General features: G+C 42.1%; 2 protein-coding genes across 4 annotated transcripts in view; one reads left to right on the top strand and one right to left on the bottom strand.

Annotated features, from left to right (window-relative positions):
• The window catches only part of NUP88 (nucleoporin 88), a 28,457-nt gene extending 14,049 nt beyond the window's left edge, over positions 1-14,408 (top strand). The window contains exons 7-17 of one of the 2 annotated variants that reach the window (XM_046676881.1): positions 223-370; positions 2,901-2,999; positions 7,901-7,991; positions 10,251-10,352; positions 12,071-12,229; positions 12,536-12,661; positions 12,770-12,835; positions 12,983-13,063; positions 13,340-13,466; positions 13,621-13,739; positions 14,159-14,408. In XM_046676881.1, the coding sequence (XP_046532837.1) occupies positions 223-370; positions 2,901-2,999; positions 7,901-7,991; positions 10,251-10,352; positions 12,071-12,229; positions 12,536-12,661; positions 12,770-12,835; positions 12,983-13,063; positions 13,340-13,466; positions 13,621-13,739; positions 14,159-14,222 (1,182 nt within the window). In that variant the 3' untranslated portion in view covers positions 14,223-14,408. The remainder of the gene's footprint in view (positions 1-222; positions 371-2,900; positions 3,000-7,900; positions 7,992-10,250; positions 10,353-12,070; positions 12,230-12,535; positions 12,662-12,769; positions 12,836-12,982; positions 13,064-13,339; positions 13,467-13,620; positions 13,740-14,158) is intronic. The other variant, XM_046676882.1, reaches the window with a different exon arrangement.
• Positions 14,409-14,633: 225 nt separating this feature from the next.
• RABEP1 (rabaptin, RAB GTPase binding effector protein 1) overlaps positions 14,634-26,080 on the bottom strand; it is a 103,924-nt gene continuing 92,477 nt past the window's right edge. For both annotated transcript variants that reach the window (XM_046676879.1, XM_046676880.1), the window contains 6 exons: positions 25,685-25,825; positions 22,470-22,659; positions 21,755-21,810; positions 19,227-19,325; positions 18,130-18,246; positions 14,634-17,332 (listed from right to left, as the gene is read on the bottom strand). In XM_046676879.1, the coding sequence (XP_046532835.1) occupies positions 17,231-17,332; positions 18,130-18,246; positions 19,227-19,325; positions 21,755-21,810; positions 22,470-22,659; positions 25,685-25,825 (705 nt within the window). In that variant the 3' untranslated portion in view covers positions 14,634-17,230. The remainder of the gene's footprint in view (positions 17,333-18,129; positions 18,247-19,226; positions 19,326-21,754; positions 21,811-22,469; positions 22,660-25,684; positions 25,826-26,080) is intronic.

The raw sequence follows: 26,080 nt of genomic DNA, 5'->3' as shown, positions 1-26,080 counted from the left end.
ACCTTCGGCTCACCGCATTTGCCCTTCTCGTAACTTGTTTACTCGCATCTTCCTAAAAGGAGAGAGGCCTTTTTTCTAAGAATAACGAGGCACTGTTAGAATAAGCGGTGGAATTAAGAAGAATTTGAAAATACTATTTGATGTAGCTTTTTGCTTCTGTTTTTAATTGTGCACATTTCCAAATCAACATGAAAGAGTAAAATTACAATGCTTTTTTTACAGTCAGAAAAGTCCTGGGATTCCAGGGCCGACCTCATTCCTTCTCTGTATGTGTTTGAGTGTGTTGAGTTGGAGCTTGCCCTGAAACTGGCATCTGGAGAGGATGAGCCCTTTGATTCTGACTTTTCTTGTCCAATCAAACTTCACAGAGGTAAAGTATTCACTGAAGCAGTTCTTTTATCCCATCATATGGATACTGAGACTATCACAGACGTCCCCGTGTCACTGATCTGCTCTGTGGCTCCAGCCTTTACAAAGTTGACTGTTCTTTTGGCCTTTTAGTCACTATGTTCCATGTCAGGTCCAAGAAAGACTGAGCAAATCTCCCAGGTTTTAAGATAGTGGTCTTCAGTCTGGATCCACTCAGATTTATAATAGTGAACTTTTCCTGATCCAATCAAAAGTAGATTTCATGATTCACTTACTTAAGTGTATGCAAACTTAAATAAACTTTAAAAATCAAATTATAATGTACTGATATTAAAATATCTCTTTAAAATATCTTTTTTCATTTTAGAACACACTATCTTGTTATTCCCAGACCCAGTTTTAATGTTGTCCTTTTTATCTTTTTCTCTTTTGTTGTAACTTACCTGGGTTGGTACCACATCCTTCTGGCAGCTTCTCTCTGTTCATCTAGGGAGCTCTTGGATAAAATGCCGAGAATCGAAGGATCTTTTGTTCAGACACAGAGTGGCTGAGTGGAAGGGTTTGTGGCCAGGAGTCTGTAGTGTCCTGGATTTGAGTTAGCGCTTTAACAGTAATAGGTTCTGTAGTATTGGGCATTTACTCAACCTCTCAGGGCTTCAGTTTTCTCATCTGAAAACAACAGGGATAACAGATGATTTCTAAGGTCCCCTCTAACTCAGAGATCCTGTACTCCTATTTGCCCTCCCCGCTTTCTCAGAGTCTCCTCTAGAATCTTGTCGTCTTCCCTGTGCAGAATGAGGAACAAAAGCTTACTTAGTCTGGAAGAGTTTGGTGCGCCTCTCCTACTTTTCCTCTGTCTAGTCCTATTATAGTGCTGTTAGCCAGGTAGGGTGCGTAGGTTTGATAACAATGGCTTCAGTTCTACTAAAGTATAGCCAAAAGATTTAAGGGGATAGTGGTCCTTATATAATAAACCAGCAAAGTGAACTCGTCGGGCCTGTCTAGTTGAACAGTGTTTGGGGATATATAGTCTTAATCTTAAGTCTCAGAACCTTGCTTTGTAGATGAGGGAATTGAGACCTAGTGAGGTAAAGTGACATAAACTAATTGATTTCCTTGTACAGATAAGTTTATCTTTGGAAAATCTTGAATGTAGGCATTTTTATCTTAGTTTTTCTAATAAGAGTTAACATTTTCACCTGTGAAACTAATAAACTTTTGACTCATTCATAGTTGTATTTAAGGCATATTACAATAACTGAAACATAACTGGATTTTAGATGATATAAGTGAAATGGCTACCATGAAACATGTGGGGGGTGTCTAGCAAATTCCCTACTTCTGTTACTAATGTTGCTTCCATTTCATAACAGACTTCTGTTATATCTCAGTATTAAGATTTTTCTGTTGACTTCAGCACTAAACACATTTTGAAAAGCCATTTTAAACAATGGTAGACCTAATGAGATGGTTTGAACCTTACATTAAGTGTCAAGTGTGGCCAAATGAAAGAAACTTTTCAATATTTTCTTATTCAAAGAGATGACTGCCATAGACCAGGAATTTTTATAGCATAATGCTATTTTCAGAGGTGTTATGCAGAACCCCAGCATATAAAATAGATAAAAATAATGTAACATCTACTTTATAACATTTACTTACTATAAGTTCATAGTAAGAAAGTGAGGCTGTTAGATAAAAGAAAAATTTAATTTAGGGTGACAATTGTCATCTTAAATCAGCTTTAGTATATACATTATTTCTTTATCTTGTTTTAATTGTTTAATGTTTTAAAAATCCTGAGTCACAGAGATAAATATTTATAAATAATAATAGCTATTCAAGATTATTCAAGATCTCACCTTTTAGTCTCAGGGTAGTCTTACGGATACTAGGGCTCAAAGGAAATATAGACATTTTCATTAAGATTATGTAACAGCTGCTCACATTTCTTAGTATAAATATAAATGATTGTCACACAAAAATTGTATCCAAAACTTAAACTGTCTGTAAGTCAGCGTTATCAAGACAAGCAAAACTTCACCTTTCACCCCTGGCTTACTGTCCTCTGACTGAACTGTTCAGTCCCCTAAGCAGTTGTCCTGAAGTCTGTTTTGGTACCTGTGCTGCAGCAGTTTCCTGTGAGTACATGTGTGCAAGCATAGGTTTCCTACGGAGCCATGACCTGTCTTCGTCACCATTTGATTTTGAAGAACTGTGAATAAAGGCATAGAGGCAGACAGGCATAAATGAGTTACTTGACAGCAAGTGTTTATGTTTTGGTGAATTCTATTGTGTTAATATTTAGGAAATAACATACTTGGATTATGTTTATTAATTATGCTTTTTAAAATGTTTATAATATATTTGGAAATTGAATTCAGATTTTAAAATTTGAAAACCCCTGACCTAGTGCCACAGCATGAAGGTGCTGGAGACCTTCCATCAGCAAACATGCCTGTGGGCTACTGGGCTGAATTCTTTCAGTTTTCTAATGGCAACTTTTATGTCATTACTGACTCCCTCTGCAGATCCCAAGTGTCCCTCGAGATACCACTGCACTCACGAAGCTGGCGTGCATAGTGTTGGGCTAACGTGGATTCATAAACTTCACAAATTTCTTGGATCAGGTGAGTTTTCTGAGCTTTTCAGTGTTTCACAGGTTCTATCAAAAAGTAGTTTGGAATAGAAAAAAATAGAGAAAATCAATGAAACCACAAGTGGATTCTTTGAAAAGACTAACAAACCTTTAGCTAAACTGACCAAGAAATGAAAAAGAGAAGGCTCAAATTACTACAATTAAGAATGAAAGAGGGGTTATTACTACTGACCTCACAGAAATATGGAAGATTATAAGAGAATAGCATGAACACCTATGTGCCAGTTAGATAATCTAGATGAAATGGACAAATTCCTAGAAAGACAAACTACTGAAACTGACTAAAGAAGAAATAGAAAATTTGAATAGACCTGTAACAAGTAAAGAGTCTGAATCAGTAATCAAAAAACTACCCAAAAATAAAAGCTCAGAACAAGATGGCTTCACATCTAAAGAATTTATACCAATTCTTCACAAGCTCTTCCAAGAAATAGAAGAAGAGGAAACACTTCCCAACTCACTCTGTGAGGTCAGTATTACCCTGATACTAAAACCAGACAAAGATGTCGAAGAAAACTATGGACAACTATCTCTTATGAATTTAGATGCAAAATATCCTCAACAGAAGACTAGCAAACCAAATCCAGCAACATATAAAAAGGATTGTACACCATGACCAAGTGGGAGTCATCTCAGGGATGCAAGGTTAATTTAACATCCAGAACTAATTAATGTCTTACACCATATCGGCAGAATAAAGGACAAAAACCATATGATCATCTCAGTAGACACAGAAAAAGCATTTAAGAAAATCCAACAGCCTTTTGTGTTAAAAACACTCAACAAACTAGTAAGAGAAAAGAACTTCCTCAAACTGACAAAAGGCACCTATGAAAAACCCACAGCTAACACCATACTTGATGGTGAAAGACCAAGTGCTTTCTGTATTAGCTTCTCTTGCTGCTGTAACAATCATCACAAACTTAGTGGCTTAAAACCAGATATCTGTTATCTTACAGTTCCGTGGGGCAGAAGTCCTCGAATGGCCTCACTGGGCAGAGAGTGTTCCTTCTGGAGGCTCGAGGGGAGAATCCATCTCCTAGCCTTTTCCAGCTTCTGCCACCTTCCTTTGCATATAGCCCCTTCCTCCATCATCAGAGCCAGCAGTGATTGGACGAGTTGAGTCCTTCTCACCTTGTATCACTCTAGCCTTCTTTGTTGCTTCCCTCTTTCACTTTTAAGGGCCTACCCAGATGATCCAGGATAATCCCGTATCTCGGAGACATATGATGGGCAACTTTAATCCCATCTTCAATCTTTATTCCCTTTGCCATGTAACTAAAGATGTTCACCGGTTCTGGGGATTCGAACACAGGTAGGTGTCTTTGGGGAGTTCATTATTCTGCCTACTACATTCCTCCCAGTGGTCCCCAAAGATTCACATCTGACCCACATGCAAAATACATTGATCTTAGCATCACTATAGCAACACGAAGAATAAAATCTCATCTAAATCTCATGAGCTCAAAAGTCCCCAATCTCATGGTCCAAATCATCTAAATCAAATATGGGTAAGACTCTGATTATAATCTCCCCTGGGGCAAAATCCCTCTCTATCTGTGGACCTCTAAAACTAGAAAACAAGTTATCTGCTCCCAGAACACAACGGTGGGACAGGCATAGGTATCAGTTATAGACTCCAGTTCAAAGGGGAGAAAAAGAAAAGGAAAAAGGAACCATAGGTCCCAGGCAATTTCAAAATCCAGATTCTGCTAGGTTTCAAGGCCTCGTGATAATCTTCTGGGCTTGCAGCTCGGCCCTCTGAGTAATCCATTTTGCAGGAAAGGTAGCATTTGTAGAATAGTTTTTATTAGTCTGTTTCCTGCCTGTAGAATTGTGGAGGTAGAACAGCCTCTCTCATCCTTTCTCTGATCCTTTCAGTCCAAGCTGGCAGTGTTTCTGTGGGCACAAAATTCTCAAGAAATGGGGCCAGCCCCATGGCCGAGTGGTTAAGTTCACGCACTCCGCTTCGACGGCCCAGGGTTTCACCCGTTCGGATCCAGTGTGCGGACATGGCACCGCTCGTCAGGCCATGCTGAGGTGGCGTCCTACATGCCACGACTAGAAGGACCCACAACTAAAATATGCAACTAAGTACGGGGGGCATTTGGGGAGAAAAAGTAGGGGGAAAAAAAAAAGATTGGCAACAGTTGTTAGCTCAGGTGCCAATGTTTAAAAAAAAAATTCTCAAGAAGTTTTGGGTCTCCTGTGTCTACCATGAGGACTCACTCTAGCAGACAAGAGGTTCCTCCACACAGCTTTCCTAGATAATCCCATCTCTAGTTTTTGGCTTCTGCTGAGATGAAGGATCTAAGTCACATTCTTAATCTCTTCAGAGAGCCTTTTGTGTGACCTTTTGATCTTTCTGAGGTCTTAACAAAAGATTGAGCAGCCACACCAGTGGCTTTTTCTCTAAAACTTACTTTCCTGACAGTGAATCTCTTAATTTTAGCATCTTTTGCCATCCAGATAGGCTGGGAATTTCCCAAATCATCAAGCTTTTTTTTATTTTTGTTTAACAGTTCTTCCCTCAATTATATTTTTCCTTACATTTTACTATAATTAGCAAGAAGAAATCAGGCCATTTCTTTAAACCCTTTGCTTGGAAATCTCCTCAGCTAAATGTCCAATTTAGCTGTTTACAAATTCTGCCTTCCACACTTTCCCCTTAAGATCAAGAACAAAAGGATGTCTGCTTTTGCCAGTTCTAATCAGCATTGTAGTGGAGGTTCTAGACAGGGAAATTCACCAATAAAATGCAGTAAAAGACATCAGATTGGAAAGAAAGAAGTAAAACTATCTCTGTACTCTGACAACATGATCTTTTATGTAGTAAATCATAGAGGACCCACTAAAAAACTATTTAAACTAAGACATGAGTGCAGAGAGGCTGCAGAGATTCGAGATCAATAGACAAATAGCTGTTCTGTTTCCATACAGTAGCAATGAACTGCCTCAAAGGAAATTAAGGAAACAATTCTATTTATAACAGCATCAAAACAAATGAAATACTCAGAAATGAATTTAACAAAAGAAGCGCCAAACATACTCTTAAAACTACAAAACATTGAAAGAAATAAAAAGAAGAGGCCTAAATAAATGAAAAAACATCCCAAGTACATGGATCAGAAAACTTAATATTGTTAAATGGCAGTCTTCCCCAAACTGATGTACAGATCCAATGCAATCCCTGTCATAATTCTAACTGGCTTCTTTGCAGAAATTGACAAACTGATCCTAATGTTCATATGAAGTAGCAAGTGACCTAGAATAGCCAAAATAATCTTAAAAAACAAGAACAAAGTTGGAGGTCCCACACTTGCCAATTTCAAAACTTATTACAAAGGTGTGGTAAGCAAGACAGTCTGATATTGGCATAAGGATATACATAGAGGTTAACGAAATAGAATTGAGTCCAGAAATATACCTTTACACTTACAGTTGATTGGTTTCAACAAGGGTGCCAAAACAGTTCAGTAGGGGAAAGAATAGTCTTTTCAGCAAATGGTGCTGGGACAGGTGTCCATGCACATGCAGAAGAATGAAATTGGACCTCTACTTCACATCATACAGCAAAATGAACTCAAACTGGATCAGAGACCTAAATATAAGAAGTAAAACTCTAGAACTCCTAGAAGAAAACACTGTCACAAAAGTGAAAAGACAACCCACAGAATGGGAGTAAATATTGGCAAATCATCTGATAATGGACTTGTATCTAGAATATATAAACAACTCTTAGAACTCAATAATAAAAGAATAAATAGCCCAATTTAAAAAATGGACAAAGGATTTGAATAAACATTGTTCCATTGATGATATACAGATAGCCAATAAGCACATGAAAACATGTTCAGTATTATTAGGCATGGAAATGAGATTCCACTTCACCCCCACTAAAATGGCTAAAATCAAGAAAGATGATGATAAGTGTTGGCAAGGATGTGGAAAAATGGGGACCCCTGCATACACTGCTTATGGAACGGTAAAATAGTGTAGCCACTTTGGGAAAATAGTCTGGCAGTTCCTCAAGTGATTAACATAGAGTAACCAGTGAGCAGTTCCACTCCTGAGTATATACCGAAGAGAAATGAAAACATATGTCGACATAAAAACTTGTAAACAAATGTTCATAGCAGCCAAGTAGCCCAGTGTCCATCAACTGATGATTAGATAAAAAACTTGTGGGATATCCACACAATGGAATATTATTCAACAACAGAAAGAAATGAAGGACTGACGTGATCCGACATGGATGAATCTTGAAAACATGCTAAGTGAAAGAAGCCAGTCACAAACAACTACAGGTTGTATGATTCCTTTTATAGAAAAGGTCAGAATAGGCAAGTCCACAGAGACAGAAGGTAGGTTAGTGCTTGTTGCCTGGATCTGCGGCAATTGGCAGAGACTAAGGAGTGGTCGCTAACTGGTATGGGGGTTTCTTTTGGGGAAGTGAAAATATTCTAAATTTTTTGTGGTGATGGTTGTACAGTTCTTTGAATCTACTAAAAACCCACTGAATTGTATACTTTAAATGGGTGAGTTACGTGATATTGTGAAGTACATTTCAAAAAACTGTTCTAAAAATAAAATTGGGTGAGGAAGAGACTGGAAGGGAATGATTTCTGGGATTGTTGTCCTTAGTGAAACATTTCTGCATTAAGAAATTTGACCAAGGAAAATGCACTTTCCTTCTTGGGGCAGAAATCTAGACCCCTGTGGAAAGGAGACTTCTGTGTCAGAAAGGCCTACTCCTTAAGAAGCACTGGGCTGAGACAGGAGCTTAATTGCATGTAACTAATATTGTCAGCATTTTAATTGAGAGACTTTGGTCTAAGCGTCAAGTACCTTATATAATGTGCTCCTTTGTAGATGAAGAAGATAAGGACAGTTTGCAGGAACTTGCTACGGAGCAGAAATGCTTTGTTGAACACATCCTCTGTACGAAGCCCTTGCCGTGCAGGTGAGGACCTGCCTCCCTTGTATCCACAGATAACACTTGCTCGTTTCAGTAATTCTGATACATGTATGTACATTACACTCGCGTGAAGACATGAGACTTCGCCCCTAAGCGTGTCAGTTCATCAGATGTTCATCAGAAGTTCTCCCCTGCTTCAGGGCCACTCCACACTGTGTCCTCTGTCTGGAAGGTATTTCCCTAGTCGCAGCCCCGGTTTGCTGCCTTCACTTGGCTAACTCTCTTTCTTTCTGATCTTAATGTCAGTTCTTCAGAGGGGGTTTCCTTGATTCCCCAGTCTAACTTAGAGTTGTTCTATTCTTTTTCTTTGCAGCACATACTACAATTGATGTTTGTGTTTGTTTAATGTCTGTCACTACTACAAGAATATATATGTTTCATGAGGGCAGAGACCGTGTGTGTGTGTTTCGTACTGTACACTGTCGCCTCGTGTCTGTGTACTCAGTGTCCGACAGAGCACCTAGGAGATACTCAGTATATATGTGATGAGTGGAATAAAGGGACTGTCTACAATGACTCCTGGGTTCCTCCCTGGGATAACTGAGGTGTGGTACCCTTCAGAAAAAATGGGCACAGAGGAGAAAGAGTGGATTTGGGAAGAGAGAAGGCGAGTTGTTGGGGGCACTTGGAGTTCTCTGTTCCTATAGGACATCGAAGTGCAGGTGCCCAGTAGGCAGTGGACATGGAGGTGTGCAGTTTGGAGGGGTCTGGGCTAAGACGGTCTGCGTGTGGGAACTGTCAGGACTGGAGCCCTGGCTCTGGTGAAGGTCACCCAGGAGAGGGCCTAGAATGAGTAGAGGAGACCTGAGATAAGAGTCTTGAGCAACATTTTCATAGAAGCAGTGAGTGGAGGAAGAGGAGCCCGGTCCAGGAAGGAGAGACTGAAGAAGTACCCGGAGGAAAGGCTGTCAAGGACACAAGGAGGAGGATGTCTCAGAGGAGGCAGTGGGCAGCAGCATCAGATAAGCACAGGAAAGCGGTCACGAGTCTAGATTTGGCAGTGCAGGGGAATCCATTGAGGACCATAGGGAAAACGCCTCTGGGGGTGGAAGAGGAGAGCAAACTGTACCAGGCTGAAAAGGGAATGAGAAAATGGATAATAAAATCCCACATGTATATTTCAAAAACAGGTAAAATTAAACAGTATTGCTTAGGAATGAATACATAGGAAAACTATAAAGCAAAGCAAGGACATGAGTATCATAAAAGGCAGAATAGCGATTACTTCTGTGGAGAGTGGAAGGTCGTGAGAAGGGAGGGTCACATGGCAGGGCTTAGGGAACTGCAGTGTCAGCGCTTGACCTGGCTGGCGGTTAGTCTATACATGTCCGCTTCTGTATGTAGACTGCCCACTAAAAATAGAAACTGGAAAATTCTGAACCTCCCAGATTCCCCCTCAGCACCCCCCTCCACCCCAAAAATGGTGAATGAGAGATGTAGACAGAGAAATAGTATTGTAGGCTACTGTTTAAAAACTGCTGGTTCTAAAGGAAGGAGAGGAAGAACAGGCTGAGATTGAAATTATGGTGGAGAGGGTTTCGAATGGAAGACCTATGAGCTTGTTCATATGGAGAGATTTTGAAACGAGATGGAGCAATCCTCAGAAGAGCTGAGAGGAGATGGTGTCAACAATCCGGGGATGGAGATGCGGTGGCGCGTGGAGTGGAGAGCGGCATGTTGGCAAGAAAGACACTTCCTGTCTGAGGTCCTCAATTTTCACTTTCTTTAGTGAAATGAGAACTGAGCTTGAGAGGGAGATGCATGCCCTGCACAGTAAATTACGTCCTGTGACGCAGGTGCTAGGCTGCATGGACTTCTTGATGTGAGACAGACTCTGAAGGCCTGTTCGGTCAGTGTCTGAGTACTGCATGTGGCCTGGGCGCGGGGCGAGGCATCCAGAGGCAGCGGGGGCTGCCGCACTGGGGAGAAAGACACGTCAAGCAGGAACCTCATCGCATCCAGGTAACTGCTGAGATTACAGTGAGTGCCTTGAGGCTGTGGGTTCCTGAGTGGCGTATAAGTCAAATGGCCTCCAGACTGAGAAGTGACAGCTTGTTTCAAACTGAACAGAGCTGTAGGTAGTACAGGTTCCCAAGACCCCAACTTTGAGGTTACTGCACTGACAGCAGTCCCTGGCAGCTGCTGGCTCGGGCCTGCAAGGCCACCAACCTCAGCCATCTCTTTGCTTTTGGATCCATTGCATCTGCTGCTTTGTAATTTAATTGTGGCTGTGTGTTTTTCCAGGCAGCCAGCTCCAATTCGAGGATTCTGGATCGTCCCTGACATTCTGGGGCCCACGATGATCTGCATCACCAGTAACTACGAATGTCTCCTGAGGCCTTTATTGTACGTCCCGTTTTGTATTCCCCACACAGCTTTTGTTAATTCTGCAAAATCTATGCTGGGAAAATGCCCTTGGTAACTGGCTTGAAGATACATGGTTTATGCTTTGGCTTCTGACTTGAGGGTTGGAAGGGTAGATATTTCTGTTGTTCCTGCCATCTCTGGAAGGATTTATTTCAGCTGTGATTTCTGGCATCTCCTTCAGCCAGATGAAAATCGAGAGCTTTACTTGAAAGTAGAAAAGAATAGTAAAGTAACGAACTCCATTATTAATATGAATTAGATTTAATGACTATCAAGCTCTAACTATGTGCCAGGCTCAGAAGTAAGCTGTTTACCTGCATTGCCTCCTGTAATCAGAGCAACCCTGTACAGCACCGTTGTCTCCATTTTGTAGAAGAGGAAACAGGGCTAGAGAGGCTGAGCAGGCGCTGAAGTCCCAGCTGTACATCGAGCTGGGCTGCAGACCCCAGGCTCTGACTCCAGGGTCCACACTCATGCTGCTCATTTCTATCTCTGCTAGCCTCAGAGGGACATCACAGAATAGGGAAGCTCTGGAAGAAAGGGGGTAGATAGCTGAACTCAGAATCCTCGTTCCCCTTAAGGAACTCATATTAAGCTATAAGCACCATCTTTCTTTTTCAACAGCCCTGGAAAGTCACTCTGAGTGTTATAAATGCAGGGACAGGAGTCCCTAAGGAGCGAGCTGAGTGTTGAACACTAGATTCCCCCAGGCTCTGGGTGTCAGTTCCAGGCATGTGCTTCTAGACACTGACATAGGGCAAAATATTGCCGTTAACTTACTGTCCTGAGACGTTTCCATTCTCTTTAAAGACTGACAAGTTATACCATTTGGAAAGGAAAGTAATTCACTATCAATTTTGTGTTATTTACACTAAATGAGACTAAAAACTCTAGCAAGACTAAACAAAAGTAGTAAAACTCACTGAAAAAAAATTGCCTTTTTGCCTGTGGCCTCAGCATATTTTTAAAAAACCCATCCTACCTTTAGTAAAATAAGGCCTAGTCACACTAGGTTACTTCACAATAAAAGCATGAATCCCAAAGGAAAAAAACTCTTAAATGTTGGTTATCTAGATACCTTCAAATCATGTTTCTGCCAACTCCCGGAAATACAAGTTGTTTATAAAGCAATGTTATTGTTTAACAAACTCCCAGATTTGAATTGTTGCGTTCAAAGTCAGTCTCCATGCTGTTGAAGTTTGAAATCTTTCAAGCTTTCTACACTTGCCATTGTGACTATGTGTAATATTTAAGTAGATGTAATTTTTAGAAATCAAGTTATATGGAGCAAACATGGTATATACAGTAGTTATCTGGCTGAATATTCGCTTTGCTCAATTTATTACCTAGGAAATTAGTGATTTCTTTATGTTTGTGACTCTGACTTAGAACAGGCTCTCAAGTCCTTTCTAAAATAGAGTCCATGACAAATTTTTATTTTTGTGCTGCCTTAATTTATTCAAAAAGACTCTGAAGTGGCAGAGTCCAAAATGCTTTGACAAATGGCAGCATTGGTAGAGTAAGAGGATAGCTTCCCAAGGTGACCTCTTCAAGGCAGAAAGCATGCATTCTTGTACTTTTATACAAGTAACACTTTATAGTTTCTTACATCCTCAAAGTTCTGCCTCAGTGTGGCTTATGCCCTCCTGTGATACAGTAAATAACTCCATGGTGGGCGTTATTCATTTCTCTTGCAGAAGCACCGTCCATCCAGCATCTCCTCCTCTGCTCTGTACCCGAGAGGATGTTGAAGTGGCGGAGTCTCCCCTCCGTATTCTGGCGGAAACCCCGGACTCCTTTGAAAAGCATATTAGAAGCATTTTGCAACGTAGTGTTGCAAATCCAGCATTTTTGAAGTATGGGATTTGGGGCATATAGGTTTTAAGAACTGGTTCCCTTCTCTATTTTCATAATTACTGTTCATCCTTTCTGTCCTCAGCTGTTCAACTTCATAGACATTTTACTGTCTTGGAGTTGGAATAACCTTAGGGCATATTTAACCAGGTCGTGAATAGGAGGAGGGGAGAGATAGATGTAGATAGTCCTTGAGAATGATAAACAGGAAGTGTAAAAAGAAGGGAAAAAAGCAGCCATGACTTGAGTCTATTGTCACTTGTTTTACTCGGCTAAGGAAAGTAATGGTAGAAATGTTTTTTTTAAAGATCATCTGAAAAAGATATGGCCCCTCCTCCTGAAGAATGTCTTCAGCTTATCAGCAGAGCCACCCAGGTGTTCCGAGAACAGTACATCCTTAAACAGGACCTAGCAAAGGAGGAGATCCAGCGGAGGTGGGACGGCCTTTGTGCACATACCATCAGTCCCTGGCTGGTAGCTGACACTCTGCAATGGCCCAGACCTGGCTTCTGATTAAATTTCATTTCTTTTTGCTCTTGAAGGGTCAAATTATTATGTGACCAAAAAAAGAAACAACTAGAAGATCTCAATTATTGTCGAGAGGAGAGGTAAGTACCAAAACTAGGGAGGGAAAAAACCAATAGTTGAGTGAGACTGAGCTCTCAGGGTGTGTCTCACCCTAAGAAGCTGAAGTGCACTGGCTGGCTTACCGTCGAGGCGGACCCCAAGAGTCTCTTGTGTTTTTATGGCATTAGGAAAAGTCTACGGGAAATGGCTGAGCGCTTAGCTGACAAATATGAGGAAGCCAAGGAAAAGCAAGAAGATATCATGAACAGGTCAGTGAGCTGTGTAACACTCAGTTCCCTACTCAGGCATTAAGCGTTACTAAGGAAATGGGCCTAGAGCAAGTGCTGCCATGTCTCCAGAACTGAACTGATGCCCCTGCCTCTCCTCTGAGGGACGTGAGGGAAGACAGCGCGGGGATGCTGTCCCCTAACCTGTCCCGTGGGGCCTCCTTCAGACACCAGATTCGCAAATGAGGAGCTTCAGTTATGGCTGTTTCTCCTCAGCCCCAGAGCTCTTAAGCTGAGGGGTGTTTACCTTTTCTAAAGGATGAAAAAGGTGCTTCACAGTTTCCACTCCCGGCTCCCAGTTCTCTCTGACAGTGAGAGAGACATGAAGAGAGAGTTACAGCTGATACCCGATCAACTTCGACATCTGGGCAATGCCATCAAACAGGTAGGAGTGGATGCAAGGGGGCTCAATTTGGTACTGCTTTTCTTAAGTGTTCTACAGAAAATAATTTTATAAAATGTACAGAGAAACTAAAATAGATACCATGAATATGTGTAGCAAACCATAGCCAAAATGTCTATGTTGTTTGGTATTTAAGGTTACTATGAAAAAAGACTATCAACAGCGCAAGATGGAAAAAGTACTGAGTCCTCACAAACCCACCATTGCTCTCAGTGCCTACCAGCGGAAGTGCATTCAGTCCATCCTGAGGGAGGAGTGAGTATCACTACCCGTCAGCCATTAGTGTGAGGTAGTTTTTCCTTGAAAATATGCCACAATCCCCTTCTCTGCCCAGATACAGCTACTTGGCATTTGTATGTCAATTACTGCGACGGGAACCCTATGATAGGGACTTACGAGGTGAATATAGTGGGAGGATCACAAATGATGCCTTTCTGTAATCTGACTCTGTTGTGTGGGCAAGGTATTCCCCAGTGAATATGTTCATAAGTATTTCGAGCAGGTGCACCACGGTTTGCCGCCACTAACCTTAAATAAATAGTAAACACCATTACTATCCGTCTGACACCTTAAGCTGTAACTTTAGCAAAGCACTTCTAAGATAATTCTTAAGAAGATTAATGACTTATTCATTTGTTTTATTCCCCAAAGTGAGCGACTTTATGATTTTACAGGGGTGAACACATAAGAGAAATGGTGAAGCAAATTAACGATATCCGCAACCATGTAAACTTCTGACCCCGCCAGCAGAGGATCCACGCCTGAAGTTAACACAAGTGAAGGCTTAAACTCATAGTGTAAAACTAACAGGCAGCATTATCTAATTTATAAAGGACCATTTTGGATGAACTTTGGTGTGGCTGTTCATCATTTTTTATATTTTACTTGTTTTATAGTTATTGAATAAATACTTTTATTTAAAAATCGGAATGTGTTTATATATACAAGCTCAAGTCTGTGCCTGTATTCAGCAAGGGCCTGGGATGAAGAAAAAAGGCCTGAGACCTTCAGCGGCACACTGCCAGGTCTGCATGCACCCTACTGAGTGTTCTCCATATCTGAACAAGAGCAAGAGCTGCCTTTGGTGCCAGAAATATGACTCTGAAGAGGGACAGAACCCTAGGCTTCAAAGGAAAAGGCCACACAGTATACTAGGCAGCAGCTTTTTTAATTTGAACATTTTCTTCTTAAGGACACGCCTTCAGTACAGTTAACAAACGGTTACACCTGAAATCTGCTCCGAGCCGCGCTCAGGATCCACAAGCAAGGCCACTGCTGGCTCACTTCCTTGACAGGCAGGATTACCTTTCAGAGCTGACTTTGGCTGTGCTCTTGTGTCCTGATGCGCGTTACTCAATGGGTATGAGGAGCATGTGCAGGACCTCAAAGGGAGAAAGAAACAAATAACTTGGTATGCAGTACCTGGTTCTGTCCTCAGTTAGCTTTAGGTAATCTTTTTATACCCGCTAATAGGAGTTCTGAAAGGTAATACCATCCTTGCCTAGAAATGGCTGAGTGACTGCCAGTTAAAAGCCACATGGTAAGGTAGGTTACAGGTCAGAGGTCAATCAGTTAGACATGCGTGAGAACGTGTGTACAGACTGAATACAAGCACAGGAACACTCGTGAAAGCCAATGATCTTCTGTTAGACGGGCTAAATCCTCCCTTCTAAATCAGTTTCCCCATAAGAAAACCCAGTTTAAAGAAGGTTCCTACCAGGCGAGTGTCATAATCGTTTCATACCAGAAACACATTAACAAAACCTAGAGTCTCAGCCTGGGTTTTTCTAGGCATTTTTCTCAACAAAGTGGGGTCCAACAGTTTGCAACTGCCGCCGTAGAGACCGCTAACAGTTCCTAATCATGATCCCACTGGCCCAGGACCAGCTTATGGAGAAAAACACCTGCAAAGTGCCCAGTCCCAGCGGAGCAGTTCCCTGGACTTGTAGTTCAGAAAAATTAGGAATTACCCATCCTGATTTATGATGCCAATTTTAATAATCTGAGACAAATTAGCTTGGAGCTTATCCAAGGGACCAGTCTTAACACACATAATTTAAACTGATTGCATTTTGGAATTGATAAAATTCCCTGTGAGTCAATGAGGATGTTTCCTTTATCTAAACCAAGTAGCACTTTATACAAAGGGACTTTAAACCATTAAAACAATGTTTCATGCATGGCAAGCCCAGATAACACTATTTCCATAATTAGTATTTACTTTTAAATTCATAATCACGAATGCAAAACTACAACAATAACCCAAGAAATGAGATGTGTAGTCTTTATCTTGTCCTATGGAGGACAGAAGTAAAGATCTTTAGGGCTAGTCCATAATCACTTCACTTATAACAAAGACAATTTACTTTAAACTGTAAATTGATGGCGGCTTTACATGAGCCAATCTACTTAATCCACTTGATTACCACAAGGTTCCTTTAAGTACCCTGCCGTTCTGCAACACCAATCACAACAATTATTTGAAAACAGTTTGACTTTGGCACCGTCTGTGTGATGAACAGAGTAGCCTTCCACTGGCTAACAACGCTGCGGTAGGTAAAGGGCGACCACGAATCCATCCTTTGTGCTTTCTGCAGCGCTTCCTAAAGCTACGGCAAAGACAACTTGTTCACGGAAGCTTTCTCCACGTAGGAAAGGAATCTAACCTCACAGAAACGACAAAGCAGATTCCCAAACTGACGAACATACTAACTGGATTTTCCCCAACTTCACCATAAGCATTATCACACTCCAGGTCTAAATTAGAAAAGAAAACTACAAAATAGGTATCTGTCAAACCTAGTTATCACCATTTTTATGTTTGACACTTGAAACAAACAGTACTCAGGCCCACTGATTTGAGTTGAAAGTAAGTAGCAGATGTATAAATTTATACTAGATGTTGCCAGACATAGCTTGTTTCATTAATATTATTTTTTCCACTGATCCAATAACTAAACTAAAACAGTTGTCAAAAGGGTAGATGGTGCCAGTTCAGCTTTATCCTGGTACCTGTGGGCCCATGAAACTCATCCAGGTAGCAGAAAAAGTGCTTCCAAACAGTTTCTTGTGCTTTTCCTTTAACCTCAGTTTCTACCACATACAGCCCCAGCCAGTTTCCAAATTCTCACAATTAATTTAGTTCCTGAACTGGTTTTGTTTGCCACCGTCTCAGTCCCAGGCAAGTTTCAGTAGCATTTAAGGTCCTCCAACACAAGATAAAATGTAAAAAAAAGAGCACTGAGCTAGGAAATACAGTCACTAGCCAATGGCCTGCTCTCAAACTTCATATTTTAATATAAAATATTCATACAGCATACTATAACTGTCTGCTAGCTGAATACTGTTACTGATGAACTCTAGACAAGAGGAAAAGAAAACTCTCTCTTCCAGTATCTATGAACAGAAAATGTAATTCCAAACACTATTGGGATGGTGTTTTAGGGTAGGGAAATGCTGGATAAAGCAGGCAAGGAAACAGCACTTTCTCCATCCCCAAATCTGATCCCACACCCGATGGAATCAGTATGGAGTCGGTTAGTGTTCCCAGTTGCAAGGTCTTTGTGCTGCAAATGACCCCAGCTGTTTGCTGTTCCTGTGCTGCAGTCTTCTCCCACTAGAAGTAAGCATTTCTCCAGTCTTCTTTTTTTTGTGACTTCTTCAGTTAAGAGTTAAATAATAATTAATGTTGCTCTAAAGATGAGTTAAAAACCCGAAGTGCAGGCCAGAGTCCTGCTACGAGGGTGTCATGTCTCAGGGAGCTGGTTAATGTCTGTCAGTTTGGTATCGTTCAGAATTGCGCGGATTCGCTCCAAGGAGTCTGCTTGCCGGATCCGCTCTAACTGCACCTGGAGACACAATACAGTGAAATCAGTGCAGGCGGCTCCTGCCTAGATTTTCCTGAGTTTACTTTGATTTCGCTGCCTTGGAACAGATTAACTCACCAGAGAAGAGTCACTTCAAACAAAGGAGGCAGCAAGATCAACTAAATTCAAAAAACAGTTCTCCAAAGCTGCCGTGCAACAGACCAGTGTAAGGTCTGGAGTTATGGAGATGAAGGAGACCTGACCCCTGAGAACCCACAGTTCAGTTGGGGAAGGGAAAAAAACAAGTTTATAGAGAGTTTTAGCTAAATGTCACTGTAGGCATTCATCAAGTGCCAAGGCAGCATGGCGGGTGGACCTTTAGGCGTAGCCCAGCTTGGGGACCTAGAGAGGGTTCCACGGAGAGGGAAAAGCTAAGCGGGGCCTTGAAAGAAAGGACAAGGGTGCTCAGCACGGGGAATGCCGTGCTGCAGAAGGAACCACAAGTAGTGAAGAAACATTAGAGCACACAAATGTAAGGCAGAGAGATGAACAAAATGTCGCAACAGGCCTTACGTGGTGTGCTGAAGACTTCCTACTTTACTTTTAAGGATCAGCAAGGTAGAGGAAAAGGGAAAAGGGGACAAGTCTGAAGGACAAACCTGGTTTCTGGTTTGCATGCCCAGGCAGGTATGCAGGGCCGGAGCAGGGGCAGCCGTAGTCCCTAACCCTCTAGCTGTTGTCAGTGGTCGAGTCAGAGACTGGCAAGTGCTCCTGGGTACCAAGACCCCCTCAAGTGCCTTGGGCGCTCTGTCTAGGGCTTCATTCCCCAAATGCCTCACCTGTAGGGTCTGAGAAAGCTTTACAAAATCTCTCTGCACTTGTTCACTGACGTCTAGTTCTGTCTGCAACCTCTGAGCTTTGTTCTTCTCTTCAAACATTAGCTGTTCAATGGTAACCTAAAAAATACAAGTTTGAATGAGGATTAATGCCAAAGAGCCAAAAGTCAGCATCACTGAGGACATCTAGGAACTTGCAGTTTCCCAACTAGAGGCAAGGTGGGTATCCATCATAGTCCCAGATCCTGTCGTCCTCCCTTTACTATAGGGCAAGGGTGCAAGTTGCCTAAGCTACTGAGATCTCGTAAAATGAACTGAATATGAAAACTGAGTCCTAATGAATTGAATATGAAAGCCAGAATAAAAAATGAACTCAAGCGTTGCACACACTCCACCCCATGCCACAGACTCCTCACCCCCACCCCCAGCAGCCTGGTGACAGTGATTAATCATGGAAAAGCAGCTGCTGAGATCAGCAGCTATCCCGGCAAGAGGGAGAGAAACTTTGGGGATTTCCTCTGACAGGCACAACCGTCAAGCATCTGCCAGGAAAGGTCTCAAGGAATATGCCCCAGGCAGCCCTGGCGATCTCCCATCTTCCTTACAGAGACACTTCAGCAGGACCACGTGGGAACCTTTCTAAAAACAAAAGACTATCAAGTAACACGGACACAGTGTCTTTACACTTCAAGGTCTGACCCCACAGCTCACCGAGACCGTTTCTGGGAAACCTCCCCTACAATGAGCCTTGTGCACTTTTATTCTAACTGGACTAATCAAAATTCAGGCAGCAAACATGTTCAATGCATATCTGACAGATCCGTCAACGGAACGACACCTTGAAAGCAGCGCTTCTAGCTGCACGCAGTGCCGAGTTTGGTTCACGGCCCTTTTCGCCCAATGCCTAAAAAGCCAGCGAGGCCCACAACACAGGCCCCCAGGGCTGGCAGTGTGCAGATCTGACCCAGCTCCAACGAGGTGGCTTCATTTGCTTTCTGCAGAGTCTTGCCACCTTTCGGAAGGTGGCACTATTCAAAGCAGCAATGTGATCCTACATTCTTAGCATTGCTTTTTTATTAAATTACCAACAAAAATATCACCTTAGCAGCACTCTCTTTCTTTAACTCGTCTTCCAAAGTGACTTTCATTTCCTGAAGGCTCTCAAGCTGCTGAGACTTCTCTCTCAGTGTGGACTCCAACTGTGAAATGAGGAAGGAAAAAGGTGAAACTCCAAAACTCCCTGCAGGACACAGCACTGCCTGGAGCACCGCCCTGAGGGTCGGGCCCAGCTCTCAGGGCCGCCAACTGTGCTGAACGCGCTTCCCGCCCTTTGGTCTCTGCAGATCTCCTATTTATTCTTCAAGACCTCTTGTTTCTTTCAGTAAACATTTATTAGGCACCTACTATGTTCTAAGGCCTGGGGATGGAGAAATCGGGAGAGAGAGATATAAAAAATTATGGCCTGTGAACATGGAGGAAGAAGCATCAATTGCAGGAAGGTTGGGAAGGGCTTCCTTGAAGAAGTAACATTTGACCCGTCAAAGACAAGAAATTTTACAGTGGAAGGAAAAGGTTAGAAGGGGGAGAAGGTGGAGAGCAATACTCCCAAAAAGGGGAACGGATGACATATTAAAAAAATGCCTTCAGAAACTGTGCCGAGTTCTTGTTACACTACAGCACAGAGTGCTGGGGACTTGGAGGCTGAGGCTGGAGAAGCAGTGGTGAGGCAGGACATCCCCAGCTGAGCTAAGGAATATGGACTCGATCCTGGAGATAAAGGGAACCACTGGAGGTTTTTTAACCAGACTGGGACACAATCAAGCTTATAATTACTATTATTATTATTATTATTTTTTTGGTGAGGAAGATCGGCCCTGAGCTAACATCTGTGCCAATCTTCCTCTATTTTGTATGTAGGACACTGCCACAGTGTGGCTTGATGAGCAGTGTGTAGGTCCGTGCCCAGGATCCAAACCAGAGAACTCTGGGCTGCTGGAGTGCATGAACTTAACCAGTACGCCACTGGGCCAGCCTCAAGTTTCTAATTTTTAAACATCACCTTGGTTTCATTATGAAGAGGAACTGGAATGGGATACATTTTGGAGATAAGGAAAGAAATGAGGCTGTTACAATAAGCTGGGTGAGAAGTGAAGTCTGAACCTAAATAGCAGCACTGGGAGTGGAAAGGATGGGACACGTTTAGGGCGCAGTTTCTGCCAGCCCAACCTCAACAGTACAGTGGAGGCGGAAGCCAGACTGTGGTGGGTTGAGGAGTGACTGGGAGGTCAGGCAGTGGAGACGACTCTTTCAAGCACCTTGACTATCAAGGGGAGAAGGAAGATGGGTAGCTTGAGAGAGAAGTGCAGTCCAAAGAGAAAGGTTTCTCCTCTTCATGGGGAACATCCAAGCGTGTTTACGTGTAATGGAAAAGACCCATAAAGAGGGAGCAGCTCAGGGCCCATGACTGAGGGAGGACTGAGGATGCCGGGAAAAGACGTGAGACTCGGGTGAAGCACACGTGCAGCGATAGAAGACAGGTCAGAAACAGGTCATCATGTTCTCTGAAGAAACGAGGAAGAGAGACGGTTAGGAGGAAAAGAAAGAGAACATGTAACTGAGGAGCCAGGAGGCTGAAGGTGATCCTGCTGATGACGGGGGTACGAGACCAGCGTCTGCTAAGAGTGAGGGGGTCGGGTGAGGGGTGACTGTCTGAACAGAAGGGAGACGACCAAGGACAAACGGAAGGCTGACTGAGCTGCACTTGAGGCCCAACCAGCGGCATGAGCAGGCAGGGTCCTTCACTCCAGTGGCACCAGGGCAGAGGCAGAGAAGGTGGACACCAGGATCAGTCTAGAGTTGGGCAGTGTCAAGTGAGGGCAGCAGGAAGACAAGGAATCAGGATTTTCAGGTGTTGGTGGGAGACTAGTTGAAGAGGCACGCCATGCAGGATGCACCTTGGAAGGAGAGAAAGCAAAGCCGTGAGGAAGGTGCCAAACCGGGAGAAAAGGAAAAGTTCACGGAAGGGAAGGTCTAAGTGAGGCAGTCAGACAGATGAACCTATGTGATTAAGAGCCAGAAGGACGGCAGATTAGAGTCAGGGAACGTGAGGCTGGAGTGTGATGTCAGAGGTGGTACAAGGTGCAGCCAAGAGTACAGAAGGAAGGGCTGGGTCAAGGTGGAGGTCACTGAGTCAATGAACAATGAGGCCAAGGAGTTGAATGGGGTCATCTGGCAAAGGTCTCGATTTGTCTAAGAGAAGAGGACTCTAAGCCAGCCATCATCTCCTGTTTGTAAAAACTGCACAGATTTCTACTGTAGCTTTAAGTGCATATCACGTCATAACGGCGCCTGGCCCGCCTCCCCTACAGTGGAAACTCGAGGCTGCAGTCACACCTCAGTCTTCGCTGTTTCTCCCCCAGGCAACACGCGGCCTGACAGAGAACACTCTCAATAAATGTCCTCTATCAGCATCATACCCTTATCCCACTATATTTTTTCCCACTAGAAAGAAGTTCCTTGAAGACAGGGACCGTCCTAACTATATTTTATTCCTGGGGTCTAGCACAGTAGGATTCAATAAATAGCTGCTGGTTGCTGATAGGATTAATTTGAAACTCATGAAACTCACCTGTCCTTTTTCTATTTTTATTCTTTCTAATTCAGCTTTTAGGCTAGAAATGGAAGCTAGAAGGAAAAAATATGGAGAAGTGTTAGCATTTATTGATTATTTTGCATTTAAACTTTTTTCTTAAAACATCCGTTTCTACCAAAAGCTCAATCTCATAGAATAAAAGGAGTCAAATACATACTAAACTGGGGGGGGGGGGGGGGGGGCGGCAGGGGATGGCACCCCTTTCTCAAAATTATCCCCAACCCATCAGCATCATAACCAAGCTCGGGTAAAGGCAGAGTCCACAGGAACGAATACTACCTCACAAACGACCTCTCCATTGAATGTCCACACCTAACTCTGCAAGGGCTGGGGGAAGAGGGAGATTCCCAGCAGGAGTGTGCTGACACATCCAAGTTCTGCAAGGAAATGCCACCCATCTAATCCTGTCCCCCACTGGTCTGGCCCAAGCACTGAGTTTCCTACCTATTAGCAGTGACTGAACAGAGAGGCCAGAAGAGATGCGAAAATACAATGAGGCTTTTGGTTTTTTGGGGTTTTTTTATTCCCAATTACTGGATATATTTCCAGAACATCTGGAAAAATGGACTTTTACTTAATTCTTTCCTATACTTTTCTGTTTTTCACTTTCCATGACCATGTATTACTTTCTATAATCAGAAGAAAAGTTTCTAGTGCCTGCAATTCTAAACGATATCACTTTTATCTTCACCTATTTCTTCCTTGCAGTTTTCTATTTCTAGCTGCAGGGTTTCTTCAAGGTTTTCTTTCAAACACTGTTCGGCTTGAATCTGCTCCTTCAGGAAAAGTATTTCAGCCTTCAGCTTTTCTTCCACGTGGTCTGCTGCTGTCTGCACATTAACGATGTTCTCACGGTATTTTAACACCAACTCCCGGAGCGCCTAGATTCAAGAAACAAATGGTTACTGGGTTTGTGAGAGTGAAAGAAAATAAACAAAAGAAGCTAAAGATCTTCTGCGACCAGAATTTCAGATGTTGTCTTAAATAGTTAACAGATTAAAACTTTGAACTCCAATCCACTCGGGGCTTCAAGGGGCAGGCGCCACGTCATGTTAACACGCAGTATGTTACAGAAAAAAGACATTTCCAGCCAAGAATGTGTATTGTGAACTATATATTTTTCCCTCAAAACTGTTTCATAAGCAGAAAAATTAAAATGTTAAGTGAATGACAATGTGAGATTCACTCTGAACAGCTTAGGAGCTTCAACTCGCTTAAATTGAGGGGAGTTAGGGGATGAGGACCAAAATGACTGAAACTCAGAAGCAAGTGTGGCCTCTAAGAGGAGAAAATTTATTATTCATTCCAACACTTATGAACACCTACCACAAGCAAAGTCCTATGTTAGGCCGGGGCAAGTATGGCAAAGAGTAGCTTTCTAAAGTGATCAACTGTTTTCCTATAATAAATTCAGTTTAAATCTTATTTTATTTTTTTCCCTAAATTTTACTTGTCTTTTTAAAAAAATCCTCCCAATTATACCCTAAAGTAACTCTAAAGTAAAAACTGAGATTCTCAGGTAACTACCGAATGTGCTGTATATAAGTTAAAGAACAGCAGGAAAAAAGGGTAACTGAAAAACTGTACCTAGACAATTTTCCTCACATTTATTACTGGAGCAGCTCGAAGAACCAAGCCTTACAGGCCAGACGGTTACAGCCTTCAAGGATTCTTGGAATTTTTTTTAATCTAGAAATAAAAAGTCTCTAGAGAACATGGAAGAAAGTAATCTTTCCTGCCGAGAGAGAAAGTTTAACAGAGGTGGAAAGTGGTATGCTGACAGCAAAAGGAGACAGGTCCCCAAACTTTCTCTTGGATGAGATCAGTCACCAGACCAGAAAGGAGAGCACTCTCCCGAGTGCCAGTAACCTGAGCTGAGGGCACAGCTGGGGGAGGGGAGGCAGAGGAGGGAGATAGCAAGAAACTGATGGCAGCATAGGCAGCGGAGCCCTTGTAAATGAGTAAATAAAAAGAAAAATAACAGTAATGCTGTGTATACAGCAAAAAAGAAAAAAATAAATGAGGTTCAAATTTAGAGGCTGAATCTGCAGGGTAAGTTTAGGGAAAATTGTTACTTAAAAACTATAAATTTCTGTAATATTTGATTCTTAAATAATTTAACAATTATAATTTCATTTTTTTTAAATAATAAAAGAACAAAAGGATCTTACGAGTGACATTTTTCTATTTTGTTTGAAAATTGCTCTAAGAAATCTCATCTTTGCCTATACTGTTTATATAGGGCTTACTCGGGTCTAAAACGATCTTTTTTTGTATTCTGAAAGGTTTAAAAATGTACGGGTGTAAAGGTTGGAGAAAGTTAAGGAGATGGTTATGAATGTCTCAGGGAGACTGCTGGTTTTGTAGCCCAGGTTCGCCCAACCACCGAAGAACAGAAGTGACCAAAAGTGTCATGAAAGTTACTGGGAGACAGAAAGGAGGGTGAACGTGATACACCCTTTAACTGCTAAATAGACACAGGAACATCACAAGGAGCCAGCCTGGCGACCCCTTCCAACATTTAATTTCTGGTGCATTCTCAGTCTGGTCCTGCGAGAATAACTTACAGACAACCTTCGATTTGGCAAAGGACTCTTAGATATGACAGCAAAAGCATAAGCAAAAGAATAAAAAAATAGGTAAATTGGACTTTATCAAAATTAGAAACTTTTGTGTTTCAAAGGACACCATCAAGAAAGAGAAAAACACAATCCACAGAATGGGAGAAAATATCTGCAAATCACTTACACCTGATAAAGGGACTTTTATCTAGAATTTATAAAGAACTCTTAAAACTCAATGATAAAAAACAAATACCCCAATTTAAAAGTCAGTAGGGCCCAGCCCGGTGGCACAGCAGTTAAGTGCAAACGTTCTGCTTTGGCAGCCCAGGGTTCGCCGGTTCAGATCCCGGGTGCGGACATGGCACCACTCAGCAAGCCATGCTGTGGTAGGCAACCCACATATAAAGTAGAGGAAGATGGGCACGGATGTTAGCTCAGGGCCAGTCTTCCTCAGCAAAAAGAGGAGGATTGGCAGTAGTTAGCTCAGGGCTAATCTTCCTCAAAAAATAAAATAAATAAAAAAAAAAAAGTAAGTAAAGGATCTGAATAGACATTTCTCCAAGTAAGATATACAAATGGCCAATAAGCACATGAAAAGAAGCTCAATATTATTAGTCATTAGGGAAATACAAATCAAAACCACACTGAGATACCACTTCATACCCACTAGGATGGCCATAATCAAAAAGTGAAATAACTACACGTGTTGGTGAAGAGGTAGAGAGTCAAATGAGTAAACACGGAGTTCTCATATGACCCAGCAATTATACCCAACAGAAATAAAAACATATGTCCACACCAAAACGTGTACACGAATGTTTACAGCAACATTATTCATAATAGCCCCAAAATGGAAACCACCCACATATTCATCAACAGACAAATGGATAACAAAATATCCACAGAGTGGAGTATTAATCAGCCATAAAAAAGGAATGATGTACATGATACATGCTACAACATGGACAAACCTTGAAAACAGTATGCTGTGTAAAAGAAGCCAGACACAAAAGACTAAAAATTGTATGATTCCATCCATGTGAAAAGTCCAGAATAGGGCAATCTACAGACAGTAAGTAAATTAGTAGTTGCTTAAGGTTGTGGGGTGGAGAAATAAAGGGTAAGGAGTTTCTTTTTGAAGTGACGAAAATGTTCTAAAATTGATTGTGGTGATGGCTACACATCTGAGAATATACTAAAAATCACTGAACTGTGCACTTTAAATGGGTGAATTATTTGGTATGTCAATTATATCTCAATAAAGCCTGTTTTAAAAAAGAATTTGTAGCCATTTCAGAAAACGTACTTGTTTACATACTTGATCATATGGAAAATCAGTTACCTCTACAGAGTCCGGGAGAATGAAGTCTTCTGCTTGCTGTATTGACACATGCAAGCTATGCTTTCCCTGAAGACTGTCATTATCTTTCTGTAACCTCACCAGCTCCTCTGAAACCTGTTCCCGTGACTGCATCAGCACCGCCTAAAATAGAAACAGACACTAATCACAGCCAGAAAGGTAAATGCTATCTGCCGATAGCTGCGCCAGAGAAAACTAAGGCCTAACTAAATGAGGGCTGAGGATGGAGTGGACATGATTAAGCTCCGTAACACTTACAAAGAGCAGCTCAGAGATTTTTTTGATTGACAGCCTTTACATATATTCAAGGGATAAGCAATGAAGCAAATACCTGAGCTCATTCTCCACTGTTTCTACCAACAGCTTACAAGTACTGAC

Source organism: Equus quagga, chromosome 11 (assembly GCF_021613505.1).
Source record: "Equus quagga isolate Etosha38 chromosome 11, UCLA_HA_Equagga_1.0, whole genome shotgun sequence".
Classification (NCBI taxonomy): domain Eukaryota; kingdom Metazoa; phylum Chordata; class Mammalia; order Perissodactyla; family Equidae; genus Equus; species Equus quagga.
Note: the sequence above shows the minus strand (reverse complement) of the source record. Positions and strands in the feature narration are given on the sequence as shown.